This window comes from Dermacentor albipictus, chromosome 8 (assembly GCF_038994185.2).
Source record: "Dermacentor albipictus isolate Rhodes 1998 colony chromosome 8, USDA_Dalb.pri_finalv2, whole genome shotgun sequence".
Taxonomy (NCBI): Eukaryota; Metazoa; Arthropoda; class Arachnida; order Ixodida; family Ixodidae; genus Dermacentor; species Dermacentor albipictus.
This window is the reverse complement of record NC_091828.1, coordinates 115,178,509-115,197,901: the sequence shown is the minus strand read 5'-3', so window position 1 is coordinate 115,197,901 and position 19,393 is coordinate 115,178,509. Positions and strand designations below refer to the sequence as shown.

Genomic DNA, 19,393 nt, shown 5'->3' with positions numbered 1-19,393 from the left:
TCCTTGACATATTCAAAGTCTTGGATGCATTTGATGCTTCTCCCCTTAGCGCGCACCGCGCTGTTGCGTCTCGGTTCGGATACCTTCCAGTGAGTCAGCGCACAACCGCAGTCTCGCAGCCGCGTTTTTTCCCGGGCCGGCGACACCGCGCGGCGCGCTGTCGGCGCCGGCGGCGTCTCTCGATTGGCCGATAGCGCAGCACGTGGATGGCGTCACGTGGGACACACCACGTGACTCTAAGAGGTGGTTTGTTCGTCTGCTTGTGGCGTGCGTGCGTGCGTTTGTGCGCTGGCCGAGGAACTCCTCTCAGCCAGCGAGCAGCGGCGGCGGCGGTTGACTCGCTGTGCGTGTGTGAGTGAGTGTGTGTGCGCGCCGCCCGTGTGACAGCCGTGCTACTTTAGCGGTGCCGGGCATGTCACGTTGGTTTTGAACCCCCGCAACCGAGAAATCAGTAAGTGTGCGCGCTTGGTCCGGTGACGCGTCCCACCCGGCTGGATTTACATGTCGCCGGTCCGGGAGTGAAACGCACACCTCGCCCCCCCGACAAACACCGCCTTGCGGGAAGGCAGCGTCCGCTCTTTTAGCCGGTCTCCTGCCAGCGGCAGCCAACATGGCGGACCCCGCCGAACTGGATGCGTTCAACAGTCCGGAGTTGAAGTACCTGGTCGTCGACAAGAGCGACGTGTACGACCCCACCAAGCAGGCGGAATGGACGGCCAAGAAGCTGATCTGGGTGCCGCACGAGTCGCAGGGATTCGTCGCCGCGAGCGTCAAGGGCGAGCGAGGCGACGAGCTCGAAGTCGAGGTGCTCGAGACGGGCAAGCGCTTTCTCGTCAGCAAGGACGACGTGCAAAAGATGAACCCGCCGAAGTTCAACAAGGTGGAGGACATGGCCGAGCTCACCTGCCTCAACGAGGCGTCCGTCCTGCACAACATCAAGGACCGCTACTATTCGGGCCTCATTTACGTGAGTCTCTCTTCCCGTCACCCTAAAAAAATCCTCGTCCACGCGAGCTCCTGTCGCGCACGGCAAAGCCGCGAGGTGCGGGCCTACTACGACGAGCGAAACAAACCAAACCGAAAAGAAAAGAACGAAATCAAGCGTAAAAGAAAAAGAAAACAAAAACAAAAATCGAGCGCCCCTTTTGTTGGGGGCGAACCGCCACACCTATCCGCCGCCGAGCCCTTCCCCGCAACCACCGCTGCACAACCGTAGCTGCTCCCGCCGTTGTTAGGCCTAGTCGTTCGTGGTGGCTACGGCGTCTGCTAAAAGGTTTGGGAAAAGAAAAGTTTTGACGCTGCCTAGCAGGACACCTTGCCCACGTTTTGCCCGCGCGTTGCGATGCTTGGGCACTTGTGTGATCGCCGATCATCGCTAGCTGCGTGACAGGATGATGCCGGCTGTGTTTTTTTTCGCGATGAAAGCGTCTTCGTCGCGCGTGTCGTTCGTTGTACCGGCGTTTTGCTAGTTGGCGCACGCCGGGGTCGGCGGCAGCGGTCTCGTTTTTTTTTTTTTCTCCTGATCAGGACCGGAGGTGCCACTAGTTGCATGACATCCGCCGCCAGCCGCATATGCCCGCATTGCGATAATCTCTATTTTCCTTCTTTTCTTTTTTTAACTTTACGTTCCTGCCTCCTCCCTCGCCTGTTCCTTGCGCGCATTCTTCGGTGCGGCGAACCGCTTTTTCATGCTCGGTCGACATCGCGCCGTGATTCGCGTTCGAAAAAAAAAAAAAAGACGTAGTGTGGTCTGCCTTTCTATTCGTTTTTAGCCTCTGCCTTCTGCTGCTTTCGAAAGCGTTTATTGTGGTCGCGGTTTTCTTACTTCTGCCGCGATATTACGCTCACGTCCACTTCTCGACTCGTTCCAAAAACATCTTTCCCAGTCGTTCTCGTGAGCCGAGCTTCAAACGGGTGCGTTTGAAAACCACTGTTATCGAAATACACGCCACCGCTTCATATCGCTAGAGCGCACTTTCATTTTCTTTGCTTCCGGCGGGTGGGAGGTAGTAAGGTTCGCGTGCTATTTTGCCAATAACGGTCGAGCTTGTTTCGCTTCATACCCTGTGTGTGACACCTGTCAATCATTTTTGCTGCACCTGCGTTCTGTCTCGACTAGATATTTAAGGATCGCCTTTGAAACAGCTAAAAAAGTGTGCGCCTGCAATCTTGCTGTCTCCTTTGCGCCGTTTTCCCCCCAAGTTTGTGATTCGGCAACTGGCGGAGCAAATTCGGAGCGTTATTGGTGACGTCAGATCTAATACCGGTGTCACAATGCGTACTTCTGATCGCGATCAAGCCCGATCCGGATCGAATTTCTCTGTCGCGATTGGCTCCTTTGCACAATATGGGCGAGAGTGTCAATCGTAGTCGAGAATTTCCATTTGGATCGGTCGCGATCAGAAGTGCGCCGTGTGACACCCGCATAACTATCGTTCCATTCGATGCGACAAGACGAAGCGGGCATCTCTCAAGGAAAAGAAATTACTACTAGATGTTGTTCGAGGTTAATTTCGCTAATTGTGTTCAGTCGACGGCGGAATAGAGCATTGATTCGTGTTTTTTTTTTATTATTATTGCATCGGCCGCTGATGTTCGTTGAAGAGGCTTGTGTTTCGAAGAAAAAAGAAAAGAGCGGGATAGAGGCGATGACTCACTCTCTGCTGGCATGGAAAGGGAACGGATCTCTCCATAGTCTGACGTCTCCCACATGTGCGTTTACAAGCCGCTTCGCCCGGCGTTTGTTGGCTTTGTGACCCGAGAGAGAGAAAAAGAACAAAACAAAGCGTCATAAAAGCGAAACGGTTTGAGTCGATCAACTTTTCAGACTCGGTGCGTTGTGTTGCGAACACTTGGTTTGTCGAAAAAAACGAAACTGCGCGGCCGTTTTTCTTTTGTCGCAGCAGTGGGCGTGGTTCTCTCGGCGCTGTCGATGTATGGGTCGTGGTTTTACGTGATATAGTTTGATCTCTAAATTAGCAGACGTGAAAGAACGATAGGAGACGCGAAGGATTACGAGAGTTATCGGGAGGGGGTGGGGGGGAGCTTGCCTCGAGGGGGGGTCAGCGTTGAATAAATTGGAGCAACAGGCTGTGGTGGCCCGCCTCTGCTCACGGCGCGAAGTGGATTGCGATAGCGTGGCATTCGCCAAATTCCATCCAGGCTGCCTAGAGGGCACATTTTGTTTTCGCTTTATTTTTATCTTTTTTCTTTCCTTGCCGTATAGCTCGCTTCATTTCGTTTTGCCGTGCCGATATATATATTATACATTGCCATGTCTTAAACGCTATTTCTCCCTCGCGTGTCTTGGACGTCGCTCAAGTATTTCTTCCTGTATAACCTTCTCTCCCCGTAGTGCTTGTTATGGACGGCACGTTTGGTCAAGGTCTGGGACTGGCAACGGTGTATCCACTTCAGGCGCCGGCAAATTCTGTCAGTTGCAAATTTAGTTTGAGTACATTTTTTTTTGTGTGTGTTGCGTTGTCTCAGTATTCAACAGTCTACTGCTGCGGAACGTATTTTAACACGTTCGATTCATGGGTGTGTTTTGTGAAGATTACGCAATGTGTACTCTGCGCGGGACATGAAAACATCAACTCTTTCATGTCTAGCATATTTGGAAGGCACCCACCCAGCCACTCGAAATATATCTTGCATGTAAAACTCTGTGAAAAAGAACCCGCTACATCATGACATACTGATCCGAACGCAAAAACCCAGACGTGTATACCCTCCGACTTGTTTTGCTGAAGCACCTTATACTGCACAAGTGCAATTAAAGTTTTGCCATGTGTGTGAGGCATTTTAAGTATTCTTTTTATTAGTCCTCTTGATGCGCCTGAGTGGGATAACTCACTGTGCGAAAGGAAATGGCGACCGACGTTGGTAGCAGACGACGGCTGTGCCGTCGTCTGCTTTGACGGGCAGGCGGAGAGGTAATAATTGCGGTTTGTAATTGTGGAATGCGGTGACATACGTGCGCCAGATGCCTTCGTACGCTTCATGGTAAACGATTCGCACGTTTTTTTTTAAATTTTAGATAAGGATGAGAAGAAAGGAAAGAAAAAAAGGCTTTAGATTCCATGTAGGTACACGAACCCTACGTGCAGGAAACGACTTTGTCCCAGCGGGGCACTGGAACGAGAACTTTTGTTGTTTACTTTTTTTTTTGTACAGGCTACAGTCAGAGTCCTTCCATGTTCTGCTACAGTGCATGTTGCTCAGATGGGATGGATGTCGTTGCTTATTAAAAAAAAAAAAAAGACACCCAGGAGGACGAGGAGGAGATAAACGGAACACATTTCATGGAGAGACAGATCTCCGTCCTCAAAATGCGGTGTGGTGGTCTTTCGCTCATGGCCGCGTGGTGTCGCTAATTAACGCCCTCGTGTGGGTCGTGGGGGCCTTCGTACGGGGGCGGGGCAATTGAGCGTTCCGGTCGACCCGTGATTTGCGGTCGTGCAGGGGGCATTAGAAGCCGCGTCGAAAGTGCGCTTGCGCATATGCGCCGGGCTTTAATTAAAATCGCCCGTGTGAGGTAGTCGCGAGGATATATTGTCGCATATTTCGTTAGCGGATCGCGGAGGTAGCCATGTCGTAGGTTTGCGGTATGTATGTGTGTGTGTGTGTGTGTGTGTGTGTGTGTGTGTGTGAGCACAGGATGGTACAGGCAAGAAGTATGAAAGTAAACATACAGAGCCAAAGAGAATAATAATGAACAACATATTGTGTAAATGTATTATTATTGCACAGTAACACGCGTCACAAGTAGTGCATCATGACAACTATAATTCACAAATTTAACTATACTTTCAGTCTTATTAAAAATATTGCACATTAGTACCTGTAATAATTTTTTTCTTGTATATATATAGTGTCCACGTGTGTGTGTGTGTGCATCTGACCTTTCTCACGCCAGCTTATGTAGCTGGGTAGCCCGTGGTCTGATGTGATCGGAGCATAGGCTAGCCGTGCGAAGGGAACTGGGTTCAAAACCAATCGTCGCACCAACTTGAGTCGCCGGGTAATGTGGCAACAGGGTATTTGGCGCCCTACAGCAAACCTCTTTGACGCCAACTTGGGTCCACGGCAGTACGTGTCACTGGGCACGCGTGTCGCTCTTTTCGTGATAATCGCGAAACATATATCGGTCGCCGATTACACGCCCGTCGCAACATGGAATGCTAGTCGCTTGAACGTCGCCCATCGTCTCCGAAGGATTGATGCGCCGCCAAATTTTTTTCTTCCTTTTACTTTAAATGCGATTATGTCTGTGTTTTTTGACTTCATATACTATTCGCTGTGTCCGTAGGTATCTCTAACCTCTTTTTCAACAACTCGGGTGAACCCGCCGTGGCTGCTCAGTGGCTATGGTGTTGGCGTGCTGAGCACGAGTTCGCGGGATCGAATCCCGGCCACGGCGGCGGCATTCCGATGGGGACGAAATGCGAGAACACCCGTGTGCTTAGATTTTAGGTACACGTTAAAGAACCCCAGGGGGTCGAAATTTCCGGAGTCCTCCACTACGGCGTGCCTCATAATCAGAAAGTGGTTTTGGCACGTAAGAACCCATAATTTTTTTTTATAACTCGGGTGACTGGTTATGTGCCATTTGGCATGTCCGGATAGGCAACTTGTGTCGTTGGGTACGTGGCGTATACGTGAAACATTCTTGGATAATCCTCCAGATTGGGTATGTGCCAATGAGTATATATATATATATATATATATAGGCGCCCGAATAGACAGGTAAATGTCATGCTACAGGGAAATGAGAAAGTCGGCATCAAAAGCAGCCTAGTGTGGAGAAAAAAGCGAACAGTATCGGAGCTCAGCGTACATTGAGCGAAGAGGGTTGAGCTATATAGAAGTGAAAGAAAGATGTCGGTAAGAATAATTAAAGAATTCGGCTATGCACAGAAGTGGATAACGTGGCGATAGGGTGTGGCTACGTTGCCTCGGTGCTAATGCTGTGAACGTCTACAGTCATTTGCGAGATAGGTTTCTGCCCTATTTTTAATGCGAAAGCATTAAATGTCCCATCAGGCATTAAAGATGGAATTGTCCGCAGTGCGAGTGGCAAAAAAAAAAAAAAACCAGCATCAGTGATGTCATCAATGTCTTGTATGACGGCATTAGTAAAACAGAATTAAAGTTTGAACAAGGTTAGATAGAGTGAGGTGACTTAAGGTGGAGTAAAGTGAATGAAGGTGAATTAAAGTGGATTTAAGTTGGCACACATTTTAGAGCAAACTCGATTTAGGTGGATTAAGCTTGGTATAAGTTAGAGCAAGGTGGATGAAGCTGTAGGGTTGTCAAGGACACGTGACAATGTATGACGACGTCGCGTATCACAGACCTATAACCATGATTTCGCATTCAAATCACGTGAGGATACTTAAGCGACTGTCAATTTTTCTTCTTTTGTTCTTTGACATCTTGGCCAGGGGGAGTTTTGTTGCGTCATCATTAGGCGTCCGTGCCTACGGTCCGACGAAAAAAAACCCACGCGAGGTGGCACTGTTCATTGCGATGCTGAGTTACACGTCGGTATATAGCCTATAGCACGCCTTGTATGCGCCCCCGCCCCACTTCTCCATTTCGAAAGTTTCTTTTTTTTTCCCCCTTCCGTTCGAGAGACTCCTCCACCCACGCGCCGTTTGTAGTCTGCGACGGGCGTTATGAGATCGAAAGGCGCCGTTAAAAAAAAAAAAGAATGACATAAAGATATTAAACGACGCGACCGCTCTCCGAGCGGGGTTGGCACGGGAGACTTCCTTGTGGGCGGGCTACACAGGTAGCCGACTCTGTCTTTTCTTTTCTTTTTTTTTTTCAGATGACGCAGGGGGTTACACAAACTCGTTTTGATTTGCTCGCCTCACTTGGCGATATCCTTTGTCGCAGACGCATACTCTGCGATACGGAATTGCCGGTTGGTTGGTTGTTCAGTAGAACTTGTTGTTGGGCGAGTTGGTAGATATTAGCGAACATTGTTTAACTGCGCGAGCAAACGAACCACAAAGACAACGAGGGACAAGGACGGGCGCAGACTTGCAACTAAAGTTTATTCCACGAGGTACACATATAAATACACACCCGACATACACCACTGCGCGTGCGCGAGAAAAGGCAAGGTAAAAGAAAAGTTGGTTGGTTGGTTAGTGATTTCCGGCGCAGCAGGCAGCGCCTGATTGTTTAATGCGCTGCCACGACCGCGCATGCGTGGTCGCTCGCGGCGTGGAGGCAACTTGGCGCGTGTCGGCCGGGCTGCCCCTGCTGCTCGATATATTTTTAAACGCGACTTTGCAAGTTCGTAGAACAGTATGTACGGAAGATTAATATGCAGAATACTAAGATAATGTTCAGTATACTGAACATTATCTTAGAATTCTGTAAATTAATTTACACCCTAAAAAGTGAAAAAGGGTGTAAATGTGTCTATAACTCACGCTCTTGGGGTGTCCGTTATATAGATAACACCCTAACGGTGTGAGTTATAGACACGTTTACACCCTTTTTCACTTTTTAGGGTGTAAATTATTTTGCAGTATAGTCTGGCAAGGGAAAAAAGAGTTCAAGGTCTCCAGTCAGCCTCTGGAGTCTGTGAAGCAGTATACCTTTACCTAGGTCAATTACTCACAGGGGACCCTGATCACGAGAAGCAAATTTACGGAAGAATAAAAAAATGGTTTGGAGTGCGTACGGCAGGCATTGCCAGATCCTGAGAGCTTAACATTATAAGTAAAATCAAGATGTACGATCAGTGCATTCTACCGGTGCTGACATATATGGGGCAGAGACTTGGAGACTGACAAAGAAGCTCGAAAACAAGTGAAGGTCCGCGTACAAAAAGCGATAGAACGAAAAATGCTAGGCGTAACGCTAGGAGGCAGGAAGAAAGCAGTGTGGATAAGAGCGCAAACGGGGATAGCCGATATTCTAATTGACATTAAGAGAAAGAAATGAAGCTGGGCAGGTCACGTAATGCGTAGGGCAGATAACCGGTGGACCATTAGGGTTACAGAACGGGTGCCAAGAGAAGGGAAGCGCAATCGAGGACGGGAGAAAACTAGGTGGAGCGATGAATTTGGGAAACTCGCAGGCGTCAGTTGGAATCGGTTGGCGGAGGACAGGTGTGATTTCAGGAAGAGGCCTTCATCCTGGGCGATGGACATAAAGATAGGACGATGATGGTGATGATGTATGGAATGTTCCGGTAGAATATTCCCCTCGAAATTGAGATGAGTCACCGTCGTTACCGCACTTAATTGTAGCGTGGATTCCCCCTGGTGTCGTCTGCTAGCAATCCGTGGGTGTACGGCGTTAGTTACTGCTGGTTATTGCTGTTCCGTTATCGCGGCACTCCTAACGACTTGTCATCCCCCCCCCCCTCTTTTTTCGTTTCTTCCACGATGAACTGCAGCGTTTGGCATTCGGCTACCGCGTCCGCGTTGTAATTGCGTCTTTGTCAGGTGTCCAGATCGCGCTACGTCTTTCCTTTTTTTGTTGTTGTCTCCTGTTCAGCTGGCAACAGACATTTTCGGTTTTGCCGCTGACCAGCGCTTTCGTCGTGTACTTCTCGTGTACTTAGATTCAAGTGCACGTTAAAGGGACACTAAAGGGAAATATGATTTCTTCAGCATCAGTAAATTACCGTTCTACAACACCAAAAACACCACTCCTACATCGATAAGACGTTTGGTAAGCCAGAAAAAGCGCAAGAACGAAATACGGGTGGCGACGCCTCCTTAAGTTCCCGCACCTGGTGGCTGTGGCGTCTTGGATTTTGATGGCATCTTCTAGGGCCTACTAATTATGTATACCGGTACAGATTGACTACATTGTGTTCTAAAGGAACCAAATATTAAACATGGCAAGTTTCGGGAACCCTTATTCAGCCAACGCGGCCCAAATGCGAAAACATACTTTGGCATCCCTGACGTCACGCTGACGTACCGGCGCTGGGGTTTCGGCGCGAAATTCAAGTACCGATACTTGGACCTTCATATTCTCATCTAATAACCAAACTACATTTTTTTTTCGAAATGACTGTCTGCAGGGTTCTCAATCAATGCTTCGTTAGTCTAAGCTGATTTATTGTTTCGCTTTAGTGTCCCTTTAAAGATCCCCCACCTTTCACACCTAAGTGTGCCCCACGTACGGCGTGCCTCATAATCAAATCCCATAGGATTGGCGCGTGAAAGCTTCAGATTATGTATTTCTTTCCTTTCAGATGGTAGCGCAATTAATCCGGAGTGCCACCCCCCCACCCCATCTTTATTTTCATCATCATCAGCCTGTCTACGCCCACTGCAGGGCAAAGGCCTCTCCCATACTTCTCCAACTACCCCTGTCATGTGCTAATTGTGGCCATGTTGTCCCTGCAAACTTCTTAATCTCATCCGCCCACCTAACTTTCTGCCGCCCCCTGCTGCGCTTCCCTTCCCTTGGAATCCAGTCCGTAACCCTTAATGACCATCGGTTATCTTCCCTCCTCATTACATGTCCTTCCCATGCCCCCATTTCTTTTTCTTGATTTCAACTAAGATGTCATTAACTCGCGTTTGTTCCCTCACCCAATCTGCTCTTTTCTTATCCATTAACGTTACACCCATCATTCTTCTTTCCATAGCTCGTTGCGTCGTCCTCAGTTTGAGTAGAACCCTTTTCGTAAGCTTCCAGGTTTGTGCCCCGTAGGTGAGTACTGGTAAGACGCAGCTATTATACACTTTCCTCTTGAGGGATAATGGCAACCTGCTGTTCATGATCTGAGAATGCCTGCCAAACGCACCCCAGCCCATTCTTATTCTTCTGATTATTTCTGTCTCATGATCCGGATCTGCCGTCACTACCTGCCCTAAGTAGGTGTATTCCCTTACTACTTCCAGTGCCTCGCTGCCTATTGTAAATTGCTGTTCTCCACTCTGTGCACTTTAGCAAACGATAAAGCTCATAATTGGGGGGGGGGGGGTAGAGAAAAGGGGGGGGAAATATACTCGGAAGGCGACGCTTTCGTTCCATTGTTCTCCTGCGGCCGCGTCGTGCAGTGACGTGAGCGCGTGTTTCGCCGATAAAATGTGCCTTCCTTCTATGCCGACCGACGTGGCCGTCGTATCTCTCCGCGTGCAATGACGCCCGACTGCCCCCGTTTTAGCGTACGTGCTGGCTGGAAGGAGACAATGTAAAGCACGCGCGAAGGAATAGAAAGCGGGCATCCGCGTTTAAGGCCGCCTATATCTTATCCCGACCATGGCCTTGCACCTTTTCTTTTCTTTTCTTTTCTTTTTTTTCCTTCCTTTTTTTTATGTGCGGGTGTGTGACGGCGCACGGACAATGAATACTACGTAACCGGGACGTATCGCGGGAAACGCTTTGGCTGCTGTGGGGCTGAGGTTGGAAGGAAAGAAATCCACATGCATTGCGATTTTTGACGTCGGAGATGTATAATATGCGTTTTCTCTCTCTCTCTCTCTCTCTCTCTCTCTCTCTCCCTCTGTCTTGCTTGGTGGAGTGGCAACTCGGTTATGGCGGTGAAACTGCGGCCAGTGGATCGCTGGGCCGTAACGTTCTGCTGCTACTGAGCGCGCGGTCGCTGGTTCGACTACCGATCGAGGGCGGTTGCCGTGTGTATATATATATATATATATATATATATATATATATATATATATATATATATATATATATATATATATATATATATATATATATATATATATATATCGATGGCGGGCGCAGAATGGGAGGCGACTGTGTTTCTTCTCGTCCTGGTCTTTGCTCGCGCTTAAAACTTATTAGACACCCTTCTAAGGGAGAGAAAGGAAAAAGAAGAATGCTCGTGCTCAGTGCTTTTAAGGGCATGTCGTAAGGAAGCTCAAGTGTGAAGGTGCGTGGCCTCCGAGATCGGAGGCGCGGATCTCGGAGGTCATTGGTGGTCACAACTGGGCTCTAGACACGCCCACTTGCCCGCAGAGGCGTTCTTGCGGGCGTCTCGCGCGGCTACTGCGATGTTTTTGAGGGCGTCAAAGCCAACTCGATCGGCGCGGTCAAACCAAGGCGTTCTGTTGCGGTGCACGAGGTCGAGCGTTCGAGTTCCGACCCCGCCGGCTGAATTTCGATGCGGTGGGTGGGTGGTCACGCGTTAACTACGACGTCTCATCTTTGAGACATCAATCAATCAATCAATCAATCAATCAATCAATCAATCAATCAATCAATCAATCAATCAATCAATCAATCAATCACGAAATATTTTGTGCAGTGGGGTCGTTAGGGTGTTACGTGCAGTGAAGGGTTACATTGGCGCGTCCATTGTAATTTTGTCGCTATAGCGGTAGCAGAAGAAGAAGAAACCTTATTAATGAATGGTCCGGCAGTTTTTTGTTCTGGTAGCCTCAGGTGGCGGCTCGAAGTCCTTGGACTCGGGCGGCATCTTCGGCTTGCCGGACGGCCCAGAGCTGGTCTGCTATAGCGGTAAAGAAAAAATTCTGCTGGCCGCATCGTGGCTTACACTCACGAAGAGGATGTCGCACGAAAAAAAAAGAAAAAAAAAAACCAAAGAAACTGCCCAGCAGATAGGGCAGCGTGTGAAGGACATATAATCGAGGCGCGATGCGAAGATATGTGCGCTGTAATTAGAGTACTCGCGTACTCGTTGTGACAGAGCGCACGATATACGCGACTCCCGGTGAGACGACCCATGCATTACGCTTCTGCGGCGACGCGATATTGGCTCTTCCTTGGGAATGAACACGTCCAGCCTAATTTCATGTTCACGGGCGCAGCAGGAAAGCCTCTGTTTGTGATCTCCATAACGACACATTGTCGCGCAGAAAGATGAAACAACAACAACAACAAAAATGAGATGACAGGCGAGCGCCAACTATACCAACCAACTGCAGTCGTCTCGTTTCTCGTCTTTTTTTTCTGCGCTACAATTCGTTGAAACCGACAAGCCCAAACAGCCACAATTCTGCGGCAATCTCCGATCCCCCTCACCCCCCCTCCCGCCTTGGTGTTAAACCAGCTGACCCCACCGTGCGGCTGCAGATTTCGCAATTTGATCACCCCGCTTGCCGTCCCCGACCTGGCTTCCCTGCCCCTGGGCAACCAATCCGTAACTCTTAAATTCCCCGACTTGGCTTCCCTGCCCTTGGGCAACCAATCCGTAACTCTTAAATTCCCCGACCTGGCTTCCCTGCCCTTGGGCAACCAATCCGTAACTCTTAAATTCCCCGACCTGGCTTCCCTGCCCTTCGGCAACCAATCCGTAACTCTTAAATTCCCCGACTTGGCTTCCCTGCCCTTGGGCAACCAATCCGTAACTCTTAAATTCCCCGACCTGGCTTCCCTGCCCTTCGGCAACCAATCCGTAACTCTTAAATTCCCCGACTTGGCTTCCCTGCCCTTGGGCAACCAATCCGTAACTCTTAAATTCCCCGACCTGGCTTCCCTGCCCTTCGGCAACCAATCCGTAACTCTTAAATTCCCCGACTTGGCTTCCCTGCCCTTGGGCAACCAATCCGTAACTCTTAAATTCCCCGACCTGGCTTCCCTGCCCTTCGGCAACCAATCCGTAACTCCTAAATAGACCGCAGGATTCGTCCCCGAAGCAATACGTGACCTGCCCAACCCCATTTCTCTTGCTAATCTCAACGAGAGCGCCGGCTACACAGTGAAATAATTTTCACCCTTAAATGTGAAATAAGTTGTAAATCTGTCTGTTACTGCACACCCTTACACCAACCAGAGCGTCGGCTGTATACCTCCGCTCGCCCTCCACTTTACACCGTCGCTCTTTGCGCGGTCCTTATACGTATATCTTCTTCTCGAACTTCCTCGTTAACCTCCAAGTTTCTTTCCCTTGTAGGTTGACACCGTTAGAACGCAATTATTACTGACCTTTATATATATATATATATATATATATATATATATATATATATATATATATATATATATATATATATATATATATATATATATATATAAGCAGAACGCTGTGTATAGCTCGCGATCGTGACTCGAGTGTGTCGATCTGTCGTACATCCGCTCCAATCTATTTTTTTTTGTTGTTGTTGTTCCTGAAATTTCCGTCTCGCGATCTGGGTCTCCGTGTGACTAATTCGGCACACTGCGAAGAACGCTTCACTGCATTGCAGTGGGCGCGTCCAGTGACTACGTGTGCGCAGTCTGAAACATTCTCTCTCTCTCTCTCTCAGCCGATGCGTCAGAACGCGCTGATTCGTTTTTGAAGCCGTCGGCGTCTTTCAGCGAGGCAAAAGGGATCAGGCGATCACTTCTTCAACCTGTACGACTCTCGGCTCATAGCCAAGATCGCCGCATAAGTGTCTCTGCTGGAACTGTCAGTGATAAGGCGGCGCGCCCAGTTATCTCCTCGCGGTCGTTAAATGCGGGAAGGGGGAGGGGTCGCCCCCGGTCAATTGGTTAAGGGATATCCTTGTACGAGGAAGGCGAGGTGTTTGTTCATCGACCCGTATACTCGATTGCATCCCCGTTCCGACACTCCTTGACCTCCCCCTTCCCCCCCCTCTCTCTCTCCCTCTTAAGGGATACTGCCAAAGAAGACCAGTATTTGTCTTGGGAATCAGCCGTCTACGAGCCTTTTCAGGCTGTGTTCTATAATACTCGTCGCATACTGCAGTTTCATACAGACAGCTTAAGCCGACAGCGGTCATCTTAAGTCTCGTCCCAGTTCTGACAAAGCCGCTAAAAAAAAAGCTTCGCGAAGACATCGAAGTAAACGAAAAAAAAAAGAGAGGGAAAGATGGACGTTACTTTGCTGTCCAAACAAGGTGGCGGCTTAATACATAGAATGCTCGAAAACACGACTGAAAGGTCGCCTGTGCACGAGAAAACGTATTCACGCTTATGCGCCTAATGTAAGCTACGTTGTGTGTGTGTGTGTGTGTGTGTGTGTGTGTGTGTGTGTGTGTGTGTGTGTGTGTGTGTGTGTGTGTGTGTGTGTTCGTAGGCTCGCTCGCGCAGCGTGCTCGCATTACAGCGACGATGTGTGTGCTTCCTGGCTTTCTTGTCGACGCCAGGTTGGCGTCAGGTCGCCGAGACGTCTTCCGAATGCGTTCCGTCGACTTGGGCTCGAAGTACGTCTTGGCAGTTGAAGTACGTAGACCGCCTTCCACAAAGGCCGGCCAGAATCGCTTGCAACGCGCCGGCAATCGGTCACTCCGTCCACACTCAAGATTACGCGCTCCAGACACGACGTCCTCTTCTCGAGTGCTCGGGTGTATACCACACGCGTGACTCGTGTGGCTGGTATGCGTGCGTGTGCAACCCAGTCGGGTTTTAAAAGAGAACGCCGGACGTGACGTCACCGCGGATTCCATCTCTGCTTTTGAGAGTTGCGGGCACCGTGACGGATCGATCTATAGTCAGAGGAAGCGGTCGCGAACGTATATCCGTCTGTTACTATTATATATCTATATACGCGAGCTGATCGAGCCGTCGCCGCGGCGTTTCGTAAACAGCGTGCCGTCTGTCGGTCGTCTGCGTCGAGAGGAGGAAACAGAACGTCATCGGTCGGGAATTGGCGTTATAGAAATACATAACGGTGCGGGATGTTGTAGTATATCCGTAATGCAGGATGTATAGGATGTGCACCGCGCCGAGCCTTATACGGGAAGAGAGTGCAACCGATTCGCGTTCAGGTTGTGCGAGAGTGATTCTGTACGTCTGCGTCATCTCGCATTAGTCTGTAGCCACGAAACCGACTGACTGTCAAAGTGACACTAAAGGCAAATACGAAGTCGAAATGAAGCGTTTGAATAGCATTCCAGAAACTTCGCAGCGCTTGCTTAGTTCACGAGAAAATTTCACCCGAGGTGTTCCGAATGCCTTCATTGCAATTCAAATCTCCCGCTACGCAACCGGGGAGTGGTGACGTTGCACACGCCATCGCCGCCATTTGCTGCCGTCGGTTAGTAAGACGGCGCCCCACAGACGACAGTACATTTTCTTCCTTTCTTTCTTTCCTTTCTTTCTCTCCTTTCTTTCTTCCCTTTCTTTCTTTCTTTCTTTCTTTCTTTCTTTCTTTCTTTCTTTCTTTCTTTCTTTCTTTCTTTCTTTCTTTCTTTCTTTCTTTCTTTCTTTCTTTCTTTCTCTCTCTTTCTTTCTTTTTTCTCCTCGTTCGTTCTTTCTTTCTTTCTTTCTACCGAGACAGGGCAGAGCGGTGGATTCGCCGCTGCGAGAGAGAGAGCATACAGGAAGGCAGGGATGTTAACCAGACAATGTTAACCAGATGTTAACCAGACTCTACACTGGGGTAGCCCAGAAAACCAGAAAAAAATTCGCCGCTGCAACTGCGTTTGTTCAAGTGGCGTGGACCGTTCGGGCATCCCTAGACTTCACATGTGCGTGGAAATATCTGCTACTTGCACTTTGTGGGAGTTTCGCGAGCCAGCAAAACCAGCGCAGCACTACGCGATAGCGAAACTATACTGAAACACGAAAGCGCGGGCGGCGCAGAGTCGAGCGCAAAGGCAACCTTTCGACCGTTGGCATCGTTGTCAAGGGTAATAATGTCAATGAAGTTCTCTTTCTGAAGCTGAAATAGAACTGGACAAATAGCATTTTCTTTCCGGTTATAATGCAATACAATGATGTTTCTGTAAAGAAGTGGTTCAGTACTAGTGGCTGAATTTAAATGAGTGCTTTCGTCATCGGCTAAGTACTTGAATGTCCGGGGGGGAGGGAGTCTCTAATCGTGTCCTGAATTTACCTCAATTTCTCGCTTACTAAGGCTCCGACGTAATATGTCTGCGGAAACCCGCAACGTGGAGAGAAGTAATTTTCCCTTCATTAATTACTACATTATACACTACTGTTATATACAAGACACTATTAAGATTGTGGATAAATCCACAAACGATTGGCGGCGCTTACACCAGCCGTCACTTGTATACCTCAGCAATACTTCTTTTTGGGCGAGTTGGTTCATCTTGAAACATGTGGGTGACGGCGCAAACAGACGACCACAAGACGTGCACGCAAACAGACATACACACTTGTGTGTACGTGTCTCGCTTCCTGTGGTCGTCTGTTTGCGCCGTTACCCTTATGTGCTTCACTTGTACCCACCGGGTTGCTATGGTACGAACTGAGCACGTTCTGGTGGGCGCCTACGTGGTGGTCCCGTGTCGTCTTCCTTCGTCCGTTGTTTTATTTCGCGCCTTCGGTGTAATTATTGTACGAAGACAACATGTCCCGTATTCGAAGTGCTCTGCTCCTGCGTCATGCAGCGGCCGTGCTTGCCGTCTGCTTTCGACGACGAGGACGTCCCCTGGGTCAAAGACAGTTCGCGAAAGTGTGCTTTTTATTTTTTATTTTTATTTTTTTAAATGGGCGCGAAAACGAGAAGCGGTCCAACCTGAAGTCGTCTGCACGAACCGCGGTGGCTCTTGCGCAACAATATTTGATGTGGTGTCGTTGCCCTCCGCAACGTCTGCATTGAAACGGGTCTGCACGATCACACGCAATTCCAATCTCCACATTATGCCGCGTGACAACCCTGGAAAAAAAAAAAAAGGAAGAAACGCTTTCGCTTATGTCTGCCGATCTGAGAAACCGATGTATAGCAGCCCGTTTGAACGCCTGGTGACCCTCCAACGTTGAGCCGCTGAAACGCGACATGGATGGATGGATATGGATGGATGGATATGGATAAAAACTTTACTGTACATCCGGCAAGGTTTAACGCGACCCGGGCTCAGGTCTCCCACGGGGGAACGTCAGGGCCCTGCCTCAACGCCGCCTCACGGGCTTGATGGACTGCCCACGTCTGGATTCCGAGGTCTGAGCTGCGCAGAGCGGCGGCCCACCTCGACGACAGGGTCTCCGGAGCAATTGCCATACCTGAGGGAAAACAAAAAAAAAGAAGGATTACTGGCTTACGGTTTATAGATTTGCGATTGCGTTTTACGGATTAAACCGCGCGAAGAAGTTCTTGCATATTCGACGGAGGTATATGGGAGGCAACATTAATTATATAATCACTGATCTGATTACGTTTCAAAACTAAGGGGAAAAAATGAGAAAAACGGGACTCCGATACAAGTTGCGTTGCTGTCGTTTGATATTTGATAGAGGAACTCAACGCCGCCGCGCAAGAACGGTTGTGGAATTCCCATTTACCACCTTCGCCGTAAAGAAAGAAAAAGAAAGGAATGATCGACGTTACTCGATGAGGCGGCCATTGTTACTAGGATAAATCAAGATGCTTAATTGAAACATTCGTAAAATTGCGCTAAATTACTTTCAAATTAATTACTTTACGGCACATATTTAACTATGTGAATTATAGCCCGGGAGTTCGCGAGGCACATCCAGTTGCAGCGAGTTCTCAGGACTGCGCCAGTTTCGAGATATTCGTGTTCAAAGTGTTCGACGAAATGCATGGGCGTTCCAGTTACTTTTTTGACGAAAACGCTGTTTTATGTGTTCTCACACACGCACGCACACACACACAGACAGGCATACAAACAGACAGACATACAGAGGCAGACAGACAGACAGATATACAGAGACAGACAGATATACAGAGACAGACAGATATACAGAGACAGACAGATATACAGAGACAGACAGATATACAGAGACAGACAGATATACAGAGACAGACAGATATACAGAGACAGACATACAGACAGAGACAGGCATGCATGCATACATACATACATACATACATACATACATACATACATACATACATACATGCATACATACAGACAGACACCTCTACCACGTGACCGGCTTCGCAAACGTCACATACATCCATTTCTTTTCCACTTTGACACTTCTAATGCTGACGCATTAAAATGTCCTCCGAAAGCGTATCTCCGGACAGGCTGTGCAAGTCCGCGGATTCTCTTGACACAAACGAACGCGTGTATCTAGATATTCGCTAGTTGCATGCCGCCGGAGTGCACGCAACTACTACATAATGCATCGCGCCGCATGCATTCGTGGTGCGGGCCGCAAAAATTCTGGAACATGCGCAACTCGTGGGAAGGGAGAGAGGGAGGGAGGGCGGGGGGAAGGGCAATGTGTCACTGTCCCGTCCCTTCCGCGCGCGACGCCTACGCTCGGGGGAATTTTTGATGACCGAGTGGCATTGCAGAAGACGCGGTATACATACGCTAAAATAAGCACCGCCTCAAGGCGCCCGCGGTCATTCGTCTTGCCTTAACTGCACCTGCCCGGTGGCCGTTCGCGGAGTAAGATCTAAAGATATGTGTGCTTGCGCAGCAAACTGGCTGCCGTGGGCTAGGTGGGTGGCTACGATTCTCGTGCTGTGACGATATAACGCGAGACCCGGACACAGGTGATCGTCTGCTCGCTCATATAGTAGCGAACAGACGACAGGTGTCGCCCTAGCAGGAACTCTTTGGGTTATGTTGCGCTGTCGAAGTCGTAGGCTATATAGTAGCTATATATAATACAGTAATGTATGAGGGGCTATGTCGGATTAAACATTTGAGTTTATTACTTAACCTCGCTAGAGGAAACTCTGGAGCTGCGATCGTCCAGCTACTATACGGGAATGAGTGGCGGTGCGTTTGTCTTTTTGTGGCTTTGTTAGGCTTAATATGCGACCTTTGTTGGCCTAAATTTCCGAGAAATCTTATGGTCTCTGAACCCACGAGGTCATTTAGTCTCTGCGCACACGCATAAGGCGTTGCGAATTGTCGCATTTATGACGCAACGTTTCGTCGAAACTGATCAATTTTGCGACTCGTGTCACAAATCCCTATTTGAAGCCGGAAGGACGAATGGCGCTGTCCAGCACCCACGCGGACCCTGCCCGAAAAGCGAACTCTTGCAGGAAGTCTTCTAGAAGGGAACTCTTGTAGGGGAAACTCTATGGCTCGTTCATATTACCTCCGAGATCGGGCGGTGCGCGCGGGTTGTCGCCGCGCGCGTGTCCTCGGATCTCGGAGGCCACGCCTCTGTGTACTTGCGCGCGAGCGCGCAACTGTGCACAGCGATGCGCATCGTCTGTTAGCCACTTTGTATTGGCGAGCACGCACGCAAACTGACGTCTGCTCGTTACAAAACGGGTACTGCGGTCTCGCCGCAACCTTCTTTTGTGTCCGTGCTTGCACGCCCGCGTTTTGTGTACACACGTACGCGTGCGGTATGTCGCACCCGTCACTGCCGCCGTCGCAGCGTCTGGCGTGCTTGCTGCTCGTGCCGCCTCGTTTCCGGCTTGATCGAGACGCGACGCGGTCTTCTCTCACTTTTTTTGACGCGAAGCAGACGACGCCGTGCCCCCCTTCCCCTCGCATCGAGAAGCGTCGGCGATACGCTGCTACCAATTCGCGAGCGTGCACGCGTATAAGCGAGCAAGCAAATAGGCTCG

At 49.3% G+C, this 19,393-nt stretch overlaps 1 protein-coding gene across 3 annotated transcripts in view; it reads left to right on the top strand.

The window, feature by feature from the left end:
* The first annotated feature begins 251 nt into the window (after positions 1–251).
* zip (myosin heavy chain 10) overlaps positions 252–19,393 on the top strand; it is a 105,504-nt gene continuing 86,362 nt past the window's right edge. For all 3 annotated transcript variants that reach the window (XM_070524219.1, XM_070524218.1, XM_070524217.1), the window contains exon 1: positions 252–967. In XM_070524219.1, the coding sequence (XP_070380320.1) occupies positions 611–967 (357 nt within the window). In that variant the 5' untranslated portion in view covers positions 252–610. The remainder of the gene's footprint in view (positions 968–19,393) is intronic.